We start from the raw sequence: 21,026 nt of genomic DNA, 5'->3' as shown, positions 1-21,026 counted from the left end.
TAGCCGGGCATGGTGGTGGGTGCCTGTAATCCCAGCTACTCGGGAGGCTGAGGTAGGAAAATCACTTGAACCCGGGAGGTGGAGGTTGCAGTGAGCAAAGATCGCACCATTGCACTCCAGCCTGGGTAACAAGAGCGAGACTCCGACTCAAAAAAAAAAAAAAAAAAAAAAAAAGACAACAGAAACCACAGTGGGAAGGGGATTAATTATTAACAAAAAGTTAGAAATTTCTGATTGGGTGCCCCCACAGCCCACCCCTGCCCCGCCACTCTCTAACTCCATCTCTATTATGTATAACTGATGTACACAATGGTATACGGTTAGCTTCAAAAAGGGAGTAAAAATGTCACTGTCCTCCTCTGAAGCGCCTCTCCAGCAGCCTGAGACTGTAGGCCTGTATTTTTTTCTTGTGATTTGAGTCTTTGCCTTGTCGCCCAGGCTGATGCAGTACTGGATCTCAGCTCACTGCAGCTCCACCTCCGGTTTACGCATTCTCCTGCCTCAGCTCCTCCCGAGTAGCTGGGACTACAGGCTTCACCACCTCGCCCGGCTAGTTTTTTGTATTTTTAGTAGAGACGGGGTTTCACCATGTTAGCCAGGATGGTCTCGATCTCCTGACCTTGTGATCCGCCCGTCTCGGCCTCCCAAAGTGCTGGGATTACAGGCTTGAGCCACCGCGCCCGGCCTGTAGGCCTGTATTTCTATAGAAAGGCAGTTATATAGTTATATCTGTGTATTGTATGTGTGTGTATCTTTGATCAATTTGCTGGTGTGGGTATCTACATGCATGCCTAGCTGTTTCTGTGCAGTTGAGGGGGCATGTTTGTGTGTCTGTGTATGAGTGTCTCATTGTGCTTATCGGCTGGTCTGAATGTGAGTGCAAATTTGAATTTCCATGTACACGTGTCCCCATGTGCACATATCTGTCTGTATGTGCTAGTGTTTCTATGTAATGTGACTAGATGTAAATGTATTAGGGCATTCACAACCTGGCACACAGAGAAAGTGAAATATTTTATGGCACACTGGAGTAAACTGAAGAGGGTTAGGGGTACTAGTGTTGGGTGAAAAAGAATTTCTTACATTTTCCTCATATTATACAATTACAGGAAGAAAAATTAAAATGCAGAGTTTTTGGGGAGTTATTAAATATTGAATTTGTGTACAACTTTCAAATGAAATCTTTTCAGTTTTTTTTATGACACACTTGAGCTCACTTCTAGAAACATGTCTTAGTCTGTTTTGTGCTGCTCTAACAGAATACTTGAGACTGGATAATTTTTAACAAGCAGAGATTTCTTTCTTACAGTTCCGGAGGCTAGGAAGTCCAAGGTTGAGGGGCATGTATCTAGCAAGGGCCTCCTTCCTGCGCCATCCCATAGTGGAGGGCAGAAAGGCAAGAGAACACGTTTTTGCATTAGAGAGAGAGAGAGAAGAGGAGAGGAGAGGAGAGGAGAAGAGAGAAGAGAGAAGAGAGAAGAGAGAGAAGAGAGGGAAGAGGGAAGAGGGAAGAGAGAAGAGAGAAGAGAGATGAGAGAAGAGAGAGGAGAAGGGAGCCGAACTCATCTATTTATCAGGAACCCTTCCTACGATAGAAACCCACTCCCATGAAAACAGGATTAATCTGTTTATGAGGGCAGAGCCCTCATTACCTCATCACTTCTTAAAGGTCTCACTTCTCAATACTGTTGCATTGGGGATTAGGTTTCCAACACATGAACTTCAGAGGACACATTTGAGCCATAGCATTCTTCCTTAACTCCCCAAATCCATGTCCTTCTCACGTCTAAAATAGATTCATTCCATCCCAATAGCCCCAAAGTCTTGACTCGTTCCAGCACCAACTCAGAAATCCAAAATCAAGAGTCCCATTTGAATCAGACAGGAGAGACTCCAGGTGCAATTCATCCTGAGGCAAATTTCTCTCCAGATGTTAGCCTGTGAAAATAGCGAATTACGTTCTTCCAAAATACAGTTGTGGGACAGGCATAGGATAGACATTCCCATTCCAAAAGGGAGAAATAGGCAAGAAGAAAGGGGTAACTGGTCCCAAGTAAGTCCAAAATCCAACAGAGAAAACAACATTGTCTTGTGTGTGTGTGTGTGTGTGAGTTAAGGTCTCCCTCTCTGTCACCCAGGCTGGAGTACAATGATGTGATCACGGTGTCACAGCTCACTGCAGCCTCAACCTCCTGGGCTCAAGCGATCCTCTCATCTCAGCCCCCAGAGCTTTTGTAGAGATGGGATTTGGCCATGTTGCCCAGGCTGGTCTCAAACTCCTGGGCTCAAGCGATCCACCCACCTCAGCCTCTCAAACTGCTGGGATTACCATGCCCAGCCAACATTAAGTCTTGAAGCTGGAGAATGATCTTTGATTCTGCATCCTGCGTCCTGGGCACACTAGAGCTGGGCTGGGCCCCCAAGGCCTTGAGCAGCCCTGCCCCTATGGCTTTGCTGGGCTCAGTCTACCCAGCAGCTCTCATGGGTTGAAATCTCATGCCTCCAGCCTTCCCAGGCTGGAGTTGCACATTCGTGGTCCTATAGTTCTGTGGTCTTGGGACAGCCCCACTCCCACAGTTCCATTAAGTGTTGCCTTAGTGGGGGCCCTCTGCAGTGGCTCCATCCCTATGACAAGTCTCTGTGTGGTTCCCCAAGCTGTCCATGAAATTCTTGGAAATCTAGACGAAGGAAGCCATGGTTCCACAACTCTTGCATTCTGTGTGCCTACAGAATTAGCACCATGTGGACACTACCAAGGTTTACAGGTTATACTTTCCGGAGCAGCAAGTAGAGCTGCATTGAGGCCTGCTTGAGCCACAGCAGGGGCAGCCAAGGGGTGTTGCTTCAGAATTGAAGGAGCAGAGTCCCAAGGTGGCACAGGGCAGCAAATGCTGAAGTCCTAGGGATACCTCTCTAGAAACCTTGCCCTCAAGATCCTAGCTTGCCTCAAAGGCCTCTGAATAGAATCTGGCTTCCTTCTACCCATGTTAGTCTCTTTAGCAGTCTCTTGGTCACACCCTTAGTATTCTCTCCCCAACACGCTTTTGTATTTTTTACATGGTCAGGCTGAGAGTTTTCCAAATTTTTCTGTTCTGCTTCTCTTTTAATTATAAATTCTGTCTTTAAATCATTTTTCTCTCGTTTTGCTGTACATAGCCAAAAGTAGTCATGCAGCATCTCAAACACTTTGCTGCTTAGATTTTTTTTCTGCTATATATGCTGGTTTATGACTCTTAAATTCTGCCTTCCACAAAGTCCTAGGACATGAACACAATTCTGCCAAATCTTTGCACGCATATAACAAAGGTGGCTTTTATTCCAGTTTCTAATACCTTATTTCTCATTTCCATCGGAGACCTCATCAAAATGGCCTTTACCGTCCATATTTCTGATCATGGGATTAGAAATAAAGCTAAGGAGCCTAAATCTCCTTAGGGATTACTTAAATGGTCATGATCAGAACCACTTGGTGATTACATTTTTAACACATGAGCATCAGAACTGATCATGGCCACTTAAGTAATCCCTGAGGAAGTTTAGCCTTTCCCTATAGCACTTGTCTTCTGAGGCCTCGACCAAAATCACCCTTAACCCTCTATTAATGGCATTACAGGCTTTTTCTAGCCTGCTCTTCCATATTCTTTCAACCTCTACCCATTACCCAGTTTCAAAGCCACTTCCACATTTTCAGACATTATAGTAGCAGCCCTATTCTTGGCACCAATCTTCTTAGTCCATTTTGCGCTACTATAACAGAATATTTGAGACTGGTAATTTGTGAAGAACAGAGATTTTAGGCCAGGCGTGGTGGCTCACGCATGTAATCCCGGCACTTTGGTAGGCTGAGGCAGGAGGATTACTTGAGGTCAGGAGTTCAAGACTAGCCTGGCCAACATGGTGAAACTGCATCTCTACTAAAAATATAAAAATTAGCTGGGCATCCTGGTGGCAGGTGCCTGTAGTCCCAGCTACTTGGGAGGCTGAGGCACAAAACTCACTTGTACCCAGGAAGCAGAGGTTCCAGCAAGCCTAGATCACGCCACTGCACTCCAGCCTGGGTGACAGAGCGAGACTCTGTCTCAAAAAAAAAAAAAAAAAAAAAAAAGAGAGAGATATTTTATTTTATTTCTTATCATTCTGGAGGCTGGGCTGTCCAAGATCATGTGGCTACATCTGGTGAGAGCCTTCTTGCTGCATCATCCCATGGTGGAAGGCAGAAGGGCAAGAGAGCATGTGCACGTGACAAAGAGAGAAGGGAAGTGGGTAGAACTCATCCTTTTATCAGGAACCCGTTTCTGTGATAAGCAACCCACTCCTGTGATAACAGCGTTCATCCATTTATGAGGGAAGAGTCCTCATAACCTCATTACCTCTTAAAGGTCCCACCTGTCAACACTGTTGCATTGGGGATTAAGTTTTTAATGCATGAACTTTAGGGGACACATTCAAACCATAGCAGACCATAACTTTTAAATTCACTAATGTGAATTTGTAGTGGTCAACATCCATGCCCACTTCTGATCAAGTCATAAGTGGTTTGATTTATTCTATGGTCCTTTGATTCATTTATGGTCATTTTAATCTTGATTTGGCAAATCCACTGATGCTGAGCATAGATCTTCTACATCAAGTTATTGTGTTTCTTGGTGAAAGCTCAAACAAAGGAAATTAAGTAAATAACAATTGGTAGTTTTGACACAGATAAAAACTTCTATTGTGGCCTGCCACTTTTTGATCTTGGAAAGCATGTTGTTGAAGGTAAGACACATTCCATGGAGATTGTTCAGACACAATCCAATGTTTGACCTAATGTCCTCAGTAATTAACTTGAATGTATGAAATGTAGCTGCATCATTCTACAGGTCAGCAGAGCTGACCTCAGAAACACAAGCTTTGGGGTCATCAGATAACCCTTTGGTTTCTCAGAAGCCTCAGGTGCAGTTTCTAGTGTTGAATATGGCTGGTGCTTTCACACCATACCCACCTTTCTTAAGAAATGGAACAACTGCTTATTCGTGCCTTCCTTTTCCACCTTCCTTTTATAATTCTCTTGTTCTTGTCATGGCCGGGCAGAGACTAAGGTTTTGTGCTTGAAATAGCTACATGATCTTTTCTATCTTTTGGTAGTCACCATCAACAGGAAATTGCTGGCATAAGTAGGTTGCAGCAAATGGTCAAAGAGTATTTTTTTATTGGGTTAAAACTCGTTTCTCGACAAATAAGCAGAATTTGGATAATTTGTAGTTTTTGAATGTTGTGCTTCAAAGGGAGGATTCTTTTTTAAATCTAGCATCTCTATTTTCTTTCAATCAAATATGAAATTTCATGTAACAAATGCAGGTGCGGTGGCTCATGCCTGTAATCCCAGCACTTTGGGAAGCTGAGGTGGGAGGATTGCTTGAGCCCAGGAGTTTAAGACCAATCTAGGCAACGTGACGAAACCTCATCTCTACCAAAAATACAAAAATTAGCCGGGCACGGTGGCACGTGCCTGTGATCCCAGCTACTCAGGAGACTGAGGTGGGAGGATTGCTTGAACCTGGGAGGTTGAGGCTGCAGTGAGCCATGATCACCTCACTGCACTCCAGCCTGGGTGACAGAGTGAGACCCTGTTTCCAAAATAGATAGATAAATAAATAAATGCTCACAAATGGAATGCAACAGAAAATTTTCATTTTGTGTATCTTAAAATAATGATGACCGGGCACAGTGGCTCAAGCCTGTAATCCCAGCAGTTTGGGAGGCCGAGACGGGCGGATCACAAGGTCAGGAGATCGAGACCATCTTGGCTAGCATGGTGAAACCCCGTCTCTACTAAAAACTTAAAAAAAAAAAAAAAAAAAAAACTAGCCAGGCGAGGTGGCGGGCACCTGTAGTCCCAGCTACTCGGGAGGCTGAGGCAGGAGAATGGCGTAAACCCGGAAGGCGGAGTTTGCAGTGAGCTGAGATCCGGCCACTGCACTCCAGCCTGGGCAACAGAGCGAGACTCCGTCTCAAAAAAAAAAAAAAAAAAAAAGTGATGAAGCTTTTCCCCTTAGTGAATGCAGACATTGCTCTACTGACCCTAACAAGTCTTCTTTTGCAACACCAAGTAAACATCACCCAGGGAACCACACTTGACTTCACATCTCCTAAGTTGAAGTTTTGCTTCGAATCCATAAACTCTGTCAGTACTCTCCACTCTATTCTTTAGTGTCTTTAACATTTTTTATGTAACTTTATTCGTGTGCAAAAAAAGCCATTTGTTGAAGCCAGTAAACATAAAATCTGTGCCTGAGCTCAGGAGTTCGAAACCAGCCTGGGCAACATGGTGAAACCCCGTCTCTACTAAAAATACAAAAAAATTATCTGGGCATGGCAGCGTGTGCCTGTAGTCCCAGCTACTCGGGAGGCTGAGGCAGGAGAATCGCTTGAACGCTGGAGGCGGAGGTGGCAGTGAGCCGAGATTGCACTACTGCACTCCAGCCTGGGCGACAGAGCAAGACTCCAAAAAAAAAAAAAAAAAAAAAAAATCTGAAAAATGAGAAGCATTCACAAAGAAATGTTGCCATGTTTCTTTTACCTCACACAATTGTTATTATTATTATTACCAAATCTCTACACACTTAGGTTTAAAACAACACGGAAGAATGTACTGATCCCAATTCCTTACAGAAAGCTGAAAGGCAGTTGGGAAGTGTCTTGGATTTAATTACATTCATCTGGCATAATTTACTGTGGAAATGAGACCTACAGACAAACTTACAGGTGAGGGCTCCTCAGTAAATGAATCTCAGCGTTTTCCGAACAAACTGCTGTTGTGAACAGCAGCATTTGTCCACAGACTTATGCAGTTTCCACAGTATTTCAAAATATTCGTGTATCACTTTGAATATTTCAACCTTAGTTTATGTTGGTGCTTCTTGTACTTCTCTTCAAGTTTCTAACTAGTACTGTAAACTATGCAATGTCAACATCCATAGATGCATGGGTAGAAAATGAAAACATGGCCCGGCGCAGTGGCTCAAGCCTGTAATCCCAGCACTTTGGGAGGCCGAGGCGGGTGGATCACGAGGTCAGGAGATCGAGACCATCCTGGCTAACACGGTGAAACCCCATCTCTATTAAAAAAAAAAAAAAAAAATTAGCCGGGCTTGGTGGCGGGCGCCTGTAGTCCCCGCTGCTCGGGAGGCTGAGGCAGGAGAATGGCGTGAACCCGGGAGGCTGAGCTTGCAGTGAGCCGAGATCGCACCACTGCACTCCAGCCTGGGCGATGAGCAAGACTCCGTCTCAAAACAAAAAAAAAACGAAAAAAAGAAAAGGAAAATGAAAACCTTTCTGATTGAACATCTAAGTTAGTGTCATCTCAATGCCCTTTGACCTGTCACCAGTGTATCTCCTAACAGCAATAATTGAAAATGGCCCCTTTCCTATTCCCTTTACCTCATTGGTCTTAAAAATAGTGTAGATAATTTCCCTGCATACTGCTAACCTGTGAGATTCTACTGGGAGGGGCGTCTTAGCTTTACTTGTTAATCATGAAACCCTGTCACTAGCTGGTAGAGCTCCAGCTAAAAATATTCTAACCCATCTCATAAAAGATCCCAGTTTCTCAATTTGCCCTGCGAGATGCTTTAAAAATTCCCAATCTTTCTATTGAAGGGGTCAGCAGACCTCTGTAAGTTCTGAAAACTGATTTTTCTCTGCATTCTTAAGAAAGCAACACTCTGAAACAAAGTCATAAAGCAACTCAATTAGAGTATTGTTGGGCTTCATTCATTTATTGACAAATATTTTTGTGTAAAAACAAAAGATAATAAGTATGAAATCCCACCAAGAATCAGATTTGGTTAATTTTTTAGTATCAAATACCAATCACAAGTAAATCATTAAATAAACCAAGAAATGATAAAAATGATATTGTTGTAATCTTTTTAAAAGAGTCCTGACCTTTTAGGAGTAGATACTGAAATACTTAAGGATGAAATGATATAATAGATATGCTTCAGAATACTGGGAGTGAGGGAAGTGGGTAGGGTTATAGGCAGAATGAGACTAGCTATGAGTTGGTGATTGGTGAGTCTGAGCAGTGGATCCACTGAGGTTCATTACAGTATTCTCTCTACTTTTTGTTTTGTCTTGTTTTTTGTTGGTTTTTTTTTTTTTTTTTTTTTTTTTTTTTTGAGACGGAGTCTTGCTCTGTCGCCCAGGCTGGAGTTCAGTGGCACGACCTCGGCTCACTGCAAGCTCCGCTTCTCAGGTTCACGCCATTCTCCTGCCTCAGCCTCTGGAGTAGCTGGGACTACAGGCGCCCGCTGCCATGCCCGTCTAATTTTTTTTGTATTTTTAGTAGAGACAGGGTTTCACCGTGTTAGCCAGGATGGTCTCGATCTCCTGACCTCGTGATCCGCCCACCTAGGCCTCCCAAAGTGCTAGGATTACAGGTGTGAGCCACCGCGTCCGGCCTTCTCTCTATGTTTTACTGTTTGAAATGTGCTATAATAAAAAGTTTTTTTATAAAGAAGTAACAATCAGAAAAATAAAATAATACTATTCTCTTTAGAAACACCTAATACTATATAATAGCCCACATAGCAACAATCATACAACACTTCTATTTTTTCTCTGTTTCTTGGTGATGAGACAGCCCTCCTATTTTTGAAGAAGAAAAAAACTTGTGGAAAAATAAGAAGAAAATCAAATTAAAAGAAAAACAGGCGGGGTGCAATGGTTCATGCTTATAATCCCAAGACTTTGGGAGGCTGAGGCAGGAGGACTTCTTGAGCCCAAGAATTTAAGACTAGCCTGGGCAACATAGTGAGACTGCATCTCTACAAAAAAAAAACTTAAAAAATTAGCCGGGCATAGTGGCACATCCCTGTAGTCCCAGCTACTCTGAGGCTGAGGTAGGAAGATTGCTTGAGCCTAGGAGGTTGAGGTTCATGCCACTGCACTCCAGCCTGGGTGACAGAGCGAGACCCTAAATAAATAAATAAATAAATAAATAAATAAATAAATAAATAAATTTTCAAAAATGAAGACTAGGCATGATGGCTCAAGCTTGTAATCCCAGCATCTTCCGGGAGTGAGCCCAGGAGTTTGAGGCTGCAGTGAGCTATGATTGCACCACCACACTCCAGCCTGGGTGACTGAGCGAGACTTTTGTCTCTCTTTTTTTTTTTTTTTTTTTTTTGGAGACAGAGTCTCACTCTGTCACCCAGGCTGGAGTGCAGTGGCATGATCTCATGAAAGATCCCAGTTTCTCAATTTGCCCTGCGAGATGCTTTAAAAATTCCCAATCTTTCTATTGAAGGGGTCAGCAGACCTCTGTGAGTTCTGAAAACTGATTTTTCTCTGCATTCTTAAGAAAGCAACACTCTGAAACAAAGTCATAAAGCAACTCAATTAAACTATTGTTGGGCTTCCACTTCAAGTGAAGTTGGGCTTCACAGCAATCTCCACCTCCCAGGTTCAAGCGTTTCTCCTGCCTCAGCCTCTGGAGTAGCTGGGATTACAGGCATGCAGCACCACCACACCCAGCTAATTTTTGTATTTTTACTACAGACAGGGTTTCACCATGTTGGCCAGGCTGGTCTAGAACTCCTGGCCCAAGTGATCCTCCCACCTCGGCCTCCCAAAGTGTTAGGATTACAGGCGTGAGCCACCGCGCCCGACCGACCTTGTCTCTTAAAAAAAATTAAAAAAAAAAAAAAAAAAACAGAAAGGAAAACAAAAACAAACATCGTCCACATAGGTATAGGCCAAACCCCAAAACCTCACTTATGATAAACAAATAGCAAAGTAATAATCGTACTATCTGGAATGTTTCAGTGGGAAGTGATGAAAACAGTTACCACCTCCCTTTGCACATGGTTGCTCTGGAGCCATTCTTACTCTAGCCCTTTGCTGTGGTAGGAGCCTACCAGCTGGGCAGCTCTGATTGTTTGTCCACTTATAAGTGCAAGAGTTAGCTGGTCTCTGCACATGAGCAGGTTTGGCTCTAGGGATATACCTGTTGCAGGATGTGTATATCAGTTAAGTGTATCTGTGCATGAGCAAGTTTATATGTGTACACATATTTGCCCATGTGTACTTGTCTTTGTGTGTCTGTATATGTACAATATGCAATTTTTATCTTTGTGTTTCTTCGCGTATTGCTAAAGTGTATGAGTGTGCCTCTCTGTGTGTGTGTTGGAGCTGTTATAAGTCTGTTCAGGGGTGGGAGTGTATATGTGAATGGGTGTGTGTGTGTACATGTACCAGGATATACATATTTGTCTTGGTGAGCACACCTGATCTATGTGAGAGAGTTTGAATCTGTCTCTTTGTGTTAGAGCGTGTGTGTGTATATGTGAGCAGTTTTTTACTTGCCTGCTTTTTTCTCAGTGCATATATATCTGTAGGTCTCTGAGGGGAATTCTATGTACTATACCTGTGTGTGTTTGTGTGTGTGTGTTTGCATACACACACGTGGTAGGGTTCAAGTGTATGTCAGCCTGCTGGCATATGTAAGTAACTTTGAATCTGAGTGTTAATATTGTGACAGTGTTTATATATGTGACAATATCAATATACAACTTTGTGTATATCTGTGTTGTGTCTGAATATGTGAGGGGATTTGAATAATCAGCTATATTGGGTCAATGAGTGTATATATGTCTGTGTGAATGAAAGTATATGTGGGTAAGTTTGCTTGTGTGTACCTATCTGTCAGTGTTTGAGATCTCGTTCATCCATGTATGTGTTAGGGGAGTTATAAAGGTGGTGTTGTGGACCGTTGCACGTGTGTGTGAATGAATGTGTATCTGAGTGTGTCTGTGTATGTGAATAATTTTCAGCCGTCTCATACGCAGTGCCCTCTTCTATGTAATGGATATTTTGTAACACCCCTTTACTGTCTGGAAATGAAGTTCTCAGGTAACATAATCTCTCTGCATATGTAATTTTTTCTTTTTTGAGATGGAGTTTCACTCTTGTTGCCCAGGCTGGAGTGCAATGGCACAATCTCAGCTCACTGCAACCTCCGCCTCCCGGGTTCAAGTGATTCTCCTGCCTCAGCCTCCCGAGTAGCTGGGATTACAGGTGCATGCCACCATGCCCAGCTAATTTTGTACTTTTAGTATAGATGGAGTTTCAACATGTTGGCCAGGCTGGTCTCGAACTCCTGACCTCAGGTGATCCGCCCACCTCAGTCTCCCAAAGTGCTGGGATTACTGGTGTGAGCCACCGTGGCCGGCCCTTTGCACATGTAAATTTAAAAAGAAAATCCATATTTTATACAATATCCATTTTGTATTAACTAAAATACAAATAAGAAATAAAAGGAAAATGATTTATAAGAAAATGATTTGTATTTCAATTTGTAAATGCTTGGGCATGACACTCCCCAGGAGATTCAAGGAAGTAATTAGAGGCTCCCAATGTGTGTTTTTGTTTTTTTTTTTTAAGGCGGAGTTTTGCTCTTGTTGCCCAGGCTGGAGTGCAGTGGCGCAATCTCAGCTCACCACAACCTCTGCCTCCCAGGTTCAAGTGATTCTTCTGCCTCAGCCTCCCCAGTTGCTGGGATTACAGGCATGCGCCACCACATCCTGTTAATTTTCTATTTTTTATTTTTATTAGAGACGGGGTTTCTCCATGTTGGTCAGGCTGGTCTCAAACTCTTGGCCTCAGGTGATCCGCCCACCTCGGCCTCCCAGAGTGCTGGGATTACAGGCGTGAACCACTGTGTCCGGCCCCCAATGTCTTATACTGGGTAAATATGGATTTAGGAGAAGGGGAAACATCAGCGGCAGGACATGCAGGAAAATGACAGGCACAGGCCTTGGAGGTGAGATTTTCTAAAATAGTCAACAACTCTAAGGAAAGCTCATCCCAAACCAAAGTACAGCCTCCTCTTTACTTACATGACAGCCACGTTCCTGGATAATTAGGGGTATGTTAAAATCAAGAGAAAAAAAATGGTGTTCATCTGTGAAATAGACTCTAGGTTCACTTACTTAAAAGTCCAAAGTCCTAGAGGATGCGGGACATGTTGGCTGCGTGGGACTGTCCCCCATATTACTGGATGGCCAACATCCTCCCCGACTCCTAAATGTCAGAAGGACACCCTACACCCCAGCATTGTGGCCATCAAAAATGCTCCTACACAAATTTCCAAAATGTCCCCTAGAGGGCAGTAACGCCTTTGTTGAGGACGAAGCGCTGGCGCTCGAAGAGGGTACGTTGCGTACCTGTGTGAACGCGGCAGAGTACAAGATGTACCTCTGCCTCTGTGTGCGTGTGTGCGTATGTGTGAGTGTGTGTGTTGCATGCGTGCTCACGCGTTCCTCATGCAAGAGCGGGTTGCTGTCTGAGGCTGTCCACAGCAGTAGACTGTTTATGGGGGGAGGAGGTGTGCAGGTGTCTGGGCTCAAGCAAGTATGCACGTGTTCTGTGTTTGCACGCGTCTTGAGCCTCAGCTGGGCCCGGGCTGCGGCTGCCAGTCTGCGGAGGAAGACCCTCTCCTCACTTGTTTGTAACATGTCCCGAGCTTTCCCAGGGTTTTGTTTGTTTGCGGCTATTGTTTCGGGGGATGTGGGAGTTTTTGTTTTATCTTTAGCTTTTGTTTTCACTGAGACTCAGGGCTACACATTATCCACCTTCTCGGTCTTAGTGTGGCTCTCCGTGTCTCCCTCTCTATCTCCGTCTTTATTTCTGTCTCTGTCTCTTATCTGTCTCCAGCGCCCCTCTCTTATCTCTGCCCCACCCCATCCCATCTCTATTTTTCTTTCTTTCATGGCATTAGCCCTCTCCCTGCTCTCCTTTTCTCTCTCTTGCGCTCTCTCTCTCTCTCTGTCTCTATTTCTCTCCCTTCTCTGTCTGGCGTGCTGGTTTCTGTGTGTGTCTCTGTCTCTTTTTTCTCACTCTCATTTTCACCCTTCTTCCCCTTTCTGTCTCTCTCTTCCTCTCTGTATGTAAGGATCTCTTCCTCTCTGTATGTAAGGACCCTTTCTCTGTTTCTTTCTCTGTCTCTTTCTCCCTCCTATGTCTCCATCTGTCTCTGTCACACACAACTCTCTCTCTTTCTCTCTCTCTCTGTATCTCTCTGGCCTCTCTCTTACATTCAGTCTCTCTCTGTCTTTATCCTTTTCCCTCTGCCTCCCCTCCAGGTAAAAGAGAGAGAGAGAGAGTGTGTGTGTGTGTGTGTGTTTACATTCACCCAGCTGTGGGCTGTTCCACAGTCTGAGGGGGCTGTCAGGCCTTGAAGGGCTGAAAGGGAGCCCACCAACCCCATTTCTGCTCAGCCCCTGCCCTAGCACTTTCTAAGGGCTAGTTTGGCCTCCTGCCATGGGCTCTGAGATTTCAGGGTGCCATCAAAAAGCCTGGCTCGGGCACAGTGGCTCACGCCTGTAATCCCAACAATTTGGGAGGCCAAGGCGGGCGAATCATTTGAGGTTATGAGTTGGAGACCAGCCTGGCCAACATGACGAAACCCTGTCTCTACTAAAAATACAAGAATTAGCCAGACGTGGTGGCGCGTGTGCTTGTAATTCCGGCTACTTGGGAGGCTGAGGCACGAGAATCACTTGAATCCGGGAGGCGGAAGTTGCAGTGAGCTGAGATTGTGCCACTGTACTCCAGCCTGGGCAACAGAGCAAGACTCTGTCTAAAAAAAAAAAAAAAAAAAAAGGCCAGGCCCCAGGTGGCAGGCCAGGCTGGATTGAGCTGGAAAACATGCAGAGGGGAGACTTTTCCTGGGAGGGAAGGAGTAGGAAGACATCCACTCAAGTTGCACCCCCTAATCCCAGCCCAGCCCCAACAATCATCCTGAGCTTCCCCAGTTTCTGCCCAGTTGCCTCACTGCCTTCCCCCTGGGACCTGTGCTGTTACCTAGTCACATCCCCACACTCCCAGAGCTCTCCTCTTTCCCACAGCTTTGCTGCGCTGCTCTCACTGCCAGGTGTACCCCGCAGGCTGCTCTTATAGCGAATCCTGCCTGGATGTCTCCAGGGCGCCCTCTCTGACCCACAGCCCCAGTCCATTTAATCCCTCAATCAATTCATTTGATATATTGCCACTGAGAGCCTACCATGATGTGCTATGTAGTGTTCTTTCAGAGGAGAGTCAGTGAGTCTTTAACTCCTGCCTTTGTGGAGCTTTCATTCTGATAGGACTAGGCAGGCAATAAACCAAAATTTAAAAGTAAATTATATAGTGTGTTAGAAGAGAGAAATTCTAGGAAGCACAATAGGGAGAGTGGCATGGAGGGGGTATTATCTGACACCTGGATTGCTGCAGGGGCCTCTGAGTAGTCTTCCCTACTTCCATCTGCACCCCACATGACCCCTGCTCTTCACAACAGCAAGCGGGATTCTGTTCCATCCTAGCTCATACCACATCTGGCCTCTGCTCAGAAGCCTCCCGTGACTCCCATCTCATTCAGAGGAAAAAGCCCTCACCACAGCCTCCCCAGTCTGACCTCACCACCTTTCTGACCTCACCTGCCGCCACATTCCCCTGACTCACTGTGTTCCACCCACAGTGACTTCCTTGCTCTTCCTCAAACATGCCATGTAGAGTCCCACCTCAGGGCCTTTGCTCTGGCCGTTCCCCCTGCCTGAACTTCTCTTCCCCCAGATATCCACATGACTCACTCTCTCACCTCCCTTAGGTCTATGCTCAGATGACACCTCCTCCATGAAGCCTCCCCTGTCCACCTCATCTAAAACTGCAGCATCTTCCCCACGCCTAGCACTTCCTCTCTTCCTTCCCTCCTTTATGTTTATTCTTAGGAACTTATCATCATCTGACACACTATACTTCACCAGTGTCTCTTCTTTTTTTTTTTTTTTTTTTTTTTTTTTTTTTTTTTTTTTGAGACGGAGTCTGGTGCTGTGTCACCCAGGCTGGAGTGCAGTGGCGCGATCTCGGCTCACTGCAAGCTCCGCCTCCCAGGTTCACGCCATTCTCCTGCCTCAGCCTCCGAGTAGCTGGGACTACAGGCGCCCGCCACCACGCCCGGCTAGTTTTTTTTTGTATTTTTAGTAGACACGGGTTTTCACCATGTTAGCCAGGATGGTCTCGATCTCCTGACCTCGTGATCCACCCGCCTCAGCCTCCCAAAGTGCTGGGATTACAGGCTTGAGCCACCGCGCCCGGCACCAGTGTCTCTTCTTTATTATCTAGAATGTCGGTTCCACAAGGGCCAGGATCTTTATCTGTGTTCAATACCTAGAACAGTGCCTGGTACACAGTAGATGCTTGATAAATATTTTTTCAGTGTATGAATGAATATGCACAAGCATACCTACATGTTTATAATCACACATACTTGCCTCCTGACCTAAAATAAAAACCAAAGTCCTCATCGTGGCCCACAGCCCTACACAATCTGGCCCCAAGGCACCTCTGCGACTTCACCTTCCACCACTGTCTCCCTTGTTCTCACCGTTCCTGCCGCACTCGTCTTCCTGCTGTTTCTCAAGCATACTAAACACATTCCCCATCATGAATAAAGAAATCTATTAAGTAAGTGGTACCAGCATTTTATGAACACATGAAAGAGAATACAAATGAATGGGGTACACTGCATACAGGTTCAGTACTGTTTTGTGAAACTTTTGGTTGTGTGTGTGCGTGTGTGTATGTATGTGTAGTGGGTTGTGATGTAAAATGTATTTTTTTACTATGGGTGACAGTAAAAAAATGTCTGAACACAACCTTAGCGCTTTGCAAAGGGGGAGAAGAGCTGCACCAACATCCCTGCCCCACAGATCCACCAATGGAGGAAACAGGTAACCAAAGACATCCAGAGAAACGCAGCATCCTCACCTGACAAGGAGTGGGTAGGAGCAGGAGTGGTCCAGGGGCAGGGCCTGGCACCAGCCAGGGTATAATTGGGGAGGGCTCGTAGACACACTAACCCTGCCCTTTCTGTTTCTTCCTCATCTTTCCTTTCCATCTGTTTCTCATGGTCTCCTGTCTGTCTGTCTCTCTCTCCCCTCTCTTTCTCTCTCCTCGATCTTTCTCATCCCCTCCATTTCTGTGTCAATCTCAATCCATTTATATCGGTGGCCACTTTTCTCTTTGTTCTATCTCTCTCTCTCTCTTTCCCACTTTGTCTCTGCACGCCTGTGTGTTTTTCTCCCTCTCTGTCTCTCTCTTGCCCTCATCTCTCTGTCTCTCTGTGTCTGTGTCTCCCCCGCTCATTCCCATTTGCAGGTGCAATGTAGCAGGACAACTCATGGAGCCCCCCGGGCCCATCGAGTACCAGACTGGCTGACCCCGTAGGGTTGGCAGTAGCCCCTGACCCTCAGTATGGCCAACACCACCGGAGAGCCTGAGGAGGTGAGCGGCGCTCTGTCCCCGCCGTCTGCATCGGCTTATGTGAAGCTGGTACTGCTGGGACTGATTATGTGTGTGAGCCTGGCGGGCAACGCCATCTTGTCCCTGCTGGTGCTCAAGGAGCGTGCCCTGCACAAGGCTCCTTACTACTTCCTGCTGGACCTGTGCCTGGCCGATGGCATACGCTCTGCCGTCTGCTTCCCCTTTGTGCTGGCTTCTGTGCGCCACGGCTCTTCATGGACCTTCAGTGCACTCAGCTGCAAGATTGTGGCCTTTATGGCCGTGCTCTTTTGCTTCCATGCGGCCTTCATGCTGTTCTGCATCAGCGTCACCCGCTACATGGCCATCGCCCACCACCGCTTCTACGCCAAGCGCATGACACTCTGGACATGCGCAGCTGTCATCTGCATGGCCTGGACCCTGTCTGTGGCCATGGCCTTCCCACCTGTCTTTGACGTGGGCACCTACAAGTTTATTCGGGAGGAGGACCAGTGCATCTTTGAGCATCGCTACTTCAAGGCCAATGACACGCTGGGCTTCATGCTTATGTTGGCTGTGCTCATGGCAGCTACACATGCTGTCTATGGCAAGCTGCTCCTCTTCGAGTATCGTCACCGCAAGATGAAGCCAGTGCAGATGGTGCCAGCCATCAGCCAGAACTGGACATTCCATGGTCCTGGGGCCACCGGCCAGGCTGCTGCCAACTGGATCGCTGGCTTTGGCCGTGGGCCCATGCCGCCAACCCTGCTGGGTATCCGGCAAAATGGGCATGCAGCCAGCCGGCGGCTACTAGGCATGGACGAGGTCAAGGGTGAAAAGCAGCTGGGCCGCATGTTCTACGCGATCACACTGCTCTTTCTGCTCCTCTGGTCACCCTACATCGTGGCCTGCTACTGGCGAGTGTTTGTGAAAGCCTGTGCTGTGCCCCACCGCTACCTGGCTACTGCTGTTTGGATGAGCTTCGCCCAGGCTGCCGTCAACCCGATTGTCTGCTTCCTGCTCAACAAGGACCTCAAGAAGTGCCTGAGGACTCACGCCCCCTGCTGGGGCACAGGAGGTGCCCCAGCTCCCAGAGAACCCTACTGTGTCATGTGAAGCAGGCTGGTAGGCAGACAGGCAGAGAGAAGTTCATGGCCACCGTGATGGGGCCAATAGCAAGGGAGGGGTAGGGGCCCATACAGGAGTCCTCCTTTCTGAGCTCCAGCCCCAGCCCCTCGAACCACCTGTAATCTAGGCACCTTTGCCAACACCTCCCAAGGATGGAGGACTGGGCGAGGGACTGGGAAAGAGGCATATTTAGTTTTGTGGGGCCTATCTCTGCTGCCTCCTTCTCCACTTCTACAATCTCATTCCCTCTCTCTCTCTCTCTCTCTGTCTCTCTCTCTCTCTCTCTCAGACGTGACAATTCAGAAAAAGAAAAGAAAACTGAGAATGCAGGTTTTTCTACTAACAGCTGAGGAGACAGGCTTTCTTACTTTAATGTCTCTCCTTCTGACACTGTCCAGAAGGGAGAAATTTGTCCTGTAAAATAGACTTCCAGAGCTCTTTTGCCCCCTCTGCTCCCACGCACCCTCCCCTTCCAAGTCCTTTAGCAAGGCCTGGATGTTTAGGGAGAAAGTGGTCCAAGGCTGCTGACAAGAGGGACCAAAGGAGGTGCTGGGTTCCCAGGGAGCAGGGATGTTTAATTACTATGTCATGTGCAATGTTGTTTTAGGCCAACCCTTGCCCCAAGCCCAGTCTCCTCTCCCTCCCCACCATGTCCAGACCTTCCAAATGGTTCTTGTGCATCTGTTGGAGAAGTCAAGGGAGTAGGGAGAAGGGCCCCAAGGATGGGCCCAGGTTAGGTGAAGAGTAGGATGTGAGCTGAACTCCTCGAATTGAAGAGACCTACACTTGGTCACATTCTCTCACGCTGCCTTCAGGATCCCCAGCCCCCAACTCTTCTTCCTGAGGATGGAAATCCACTCCAGCCCCACTAGGACTGATGTGGGTGCCATACAGACAGGAGCGGCCCACCAGGAAAGTGTAGGGAGGAAGCTGAATATCCCAGAGTAGCTGGACCACAAAGACTTGGGTCAGAGCCGATTTCAACCCCAAAATTGTCTCTTGGGTTCACCCTACTCTTCTGAAAATGAAAATTTGTTTGGGGCCTTGGTAACCAATAGTGGTACAAACTCCAAGGCACTGTGGACTTGAGTCCATTCCTATCTGACCTCTTTTTGTCCCCCTCAAACCTCAAGGGCCTCAAGCCCCTCCTTAGTAGCCCTTGGCCGACCGGGCCCTGAGCCCCAAACATCCTTTTTCCCAACGACCCTCCTTCCCCTTCCTTCCCCCACCCTTACCTACACCCAAAGTGGAGCAGACTGCAGCCAGATTCTCCAGGTGGGAGATCCAAGCCTCCCTCCCGGGGGTGGAGTCCACTCTGGGCTTACTTTGAGGCCTGTTCTGTGGATTGGTGAGCCAAGCTGGCACTCCTTGCCCTGGTCTTACCTAGGTTCTCTGTCCCCCTCTCACTTCCTGTGGGGCTGGAATCTGTATTTATCCATCCCCCTTTCCCTTCTTTATAGAAGTCCCTGTCCTAAACTCCCTCCCTACCCCAAGAGAGCCCCAGAACTGGGGAAGCCTGACCCATACAGAATGGGGAGGGCACTCTAGGCAGGAGAGACATTAATGAGCCTGGCTGCGGAGTGGCCCTGGAAAGGCAGGCCAGAGTGGCTGAGAGGCCGGGAGTGGGGGAGCCTGTTCTCTCAGCGATAGTGATGGGGGTGCCTTTCCGAGGGGGTGGGGTGGGAAGACCAAGGGGGTGGGGGGTAGATAGGGTACATTCAGGAGGGTTTTCCTCCATTTCTTTTTTCTAACTGCCTGGATTCACCATTGGATTTTGTAAATGGAAAAACTGAAATGAACAATGCTATATTGGATGTTTTCTCTTTCTGACTGTGTGTGTGTGTGTGTGTGTGTGTGCGTGTGTCCTGTCTGTGTGACCACGTGGAGAGACATGATTGAGTGATAGTGTGTGTCTGTGTGACTTTGTGTGGGGAGGCACTCCTGAGGAAAACTTGCCCGGTGCACACACGTAAGCAAATGCCTGTATATGGGGACATATACAGCATGTGCATGCATGCACACACACAAACACACACACACACACACACACCACGGTTGAGAGGAGACAAACTAGAGTATGTGCCCATGGTAGGAAGTAGAGTGGTCAATAGATGGATCTTGGAAACTGTACATAGGTAGGTAGCAAGAGGGTAGATTCCCATCTCACAAGATGGGTCTCCCTTGGCCCAGGCCCTGAGCACTGGAGGGCTGGGGCCACCAGAGTACTTGAGAACCTCATCTCCTCACAAAGCCTGTAGCTCCATCTCAACCCCGTCTCAGTCTCCTTTCCAAACTCAAACAAGGTGTTCCTAAAATTGGACCACCATGGAGAATGGGGACTGGGAATTGAGGATCAAATACGAGTGAAAGTGATGGGATTACGAAATGCCCCTCACAAAGTAATGGCTTCTGGAAGGACTGCTCAGTCTGGGATGGGAGCCCTTCCTAGGGGCCACTGTATGCAGCTGGGACTTTGGTCAGCTTTGACCAAATTTAGAGGGAGGGATGTCATGGGGAAAAAAAACCCAAGCCCAGGAGTCTACCCAGCCAGCCTGCTCCCTAGACAGTGAATTTACTATCTATTTATTCTCTCAGGTGCACAGAATTGAGTTGACCATATTCCTCAGTTCTTGGCACACTGTATCATCATTGGTCCATGTGAGGCCCTTTTATTTTTTTGTCTTCAGTTTTGTCCCCTTCATCACCCATTCCTGATCCCATCCTCCCCACCCGCTACATAGGCACCCACTCTCGTGTATTTAACGTATGTCCTTCCAATCCACCGTTCATGTGTTCATTTACATATATGTGTATCTGTGAAAAATGTATGGTATTGCTGTGTGTTTTAATTTACATAAACAGTATTGTACTATAAATCTTGTTCTGTTTCTTTTTTCACTCAACATTCTGTCTTTGAGAGATCCAGCCATGTTGCAGCCATGTTGCCGTATATAGATCTAATTCATTGTAGTGGTCCATCTTAAACATATATCACGTTTTTCTTATCCACTCCCCTGATGATGAATCCCTAGGTCTCCTCTCTGCTCCGCGACAAGGTTGCAATGGGCAGTTACCTACACCTCTCTTTAGGGATGCCTAATTTACGGGAGAGAAAACTGAAGCTCAGAGAAGGGCAGTGATTTGGTTAAGGTTACAAAATGAGGGGCACACCCATGATGTGAATCCCAGCACCAAAGCCAGCCCTCCACCACCATGCCTCACAAAAGACCATCCATCTCTGGTTTAAAAAGAAAAGTCTTAAAATACAGCATACACTGAGGAAAGGGAGAGGAAAGGATGGAAAGGGGGAGAAGAGACAGAAAGTGCTAGAAAATTCTAGCAAAAGAGCTGAATCACAATCATTTTTATGACGCAGAGGAAGTTACTTTTTTGTGTGTGTGATTATTATTTGTAGGGCCATTTTGCGGAGATGGAAAACGCCACGTCAAAATCTGGCCCCCAAACCAAACACCCTGGGTGTCTAAATTGCAGGCGCAGGCGGTAGGGCAGCCCGAGCCCCCGAGGAGCGACGGCAGAGTTCACCCAGGGGGCAAACGTGGGGGGTGGGGGAAGGGGCAGAAGTGGAAGGTGGGGGAAGAGGCAGAAGCGGTGGGGGG

The 21,026-nt window shown here is 46.8% G+C and overlaps 1 protein-coding gene across 1 annotated transcript in view; it reads left to right on the top strand.

Moving 5' to 3' along the window:
• The window catches only part of GPR173 (G protein-coupled receptor 173), a 32,636-nt gene extending 12,351 nt beyond the window's left edge, over nt 1-20,285 (top strand). Inside the window, exon 2 of the mRNA XM_003917749.5 lies at nt 16,180-20,285. Within this exon, the coding sequence (XP_003917798.1) occupies nt 16,276-17,397 (1,122 nt within the window). The 5' untranslated portion in view covers nt 16,180-16,275 and the 3' untranslated portion in view covers nt 17,398-20,285. The remainder of the gene's footprint in view (nt 1-16,179) is intronic.
• The last annotated feature ends 741 nt before the right edge of the window (nt 20,286-21,026 follow it).

The sequence above is a fragment of the Papio anubis genome, chromosome X, assembly GCF_008728515.1.
Source record: "Papio anubis isolate 15944 chromosome X, Panubis1.0, whole genome shotgun sequence".
NCBI lineage: Eukaryota > Metazoa > Chordata > Mammalia > Primates > Cercopithecidae > Papio > Papio anubis.
The sequence above is the reverse complement of the archived record's forward strand: the minus strand, read 5'-3'. Positions and strand labels throughout refer to the sequence as shown.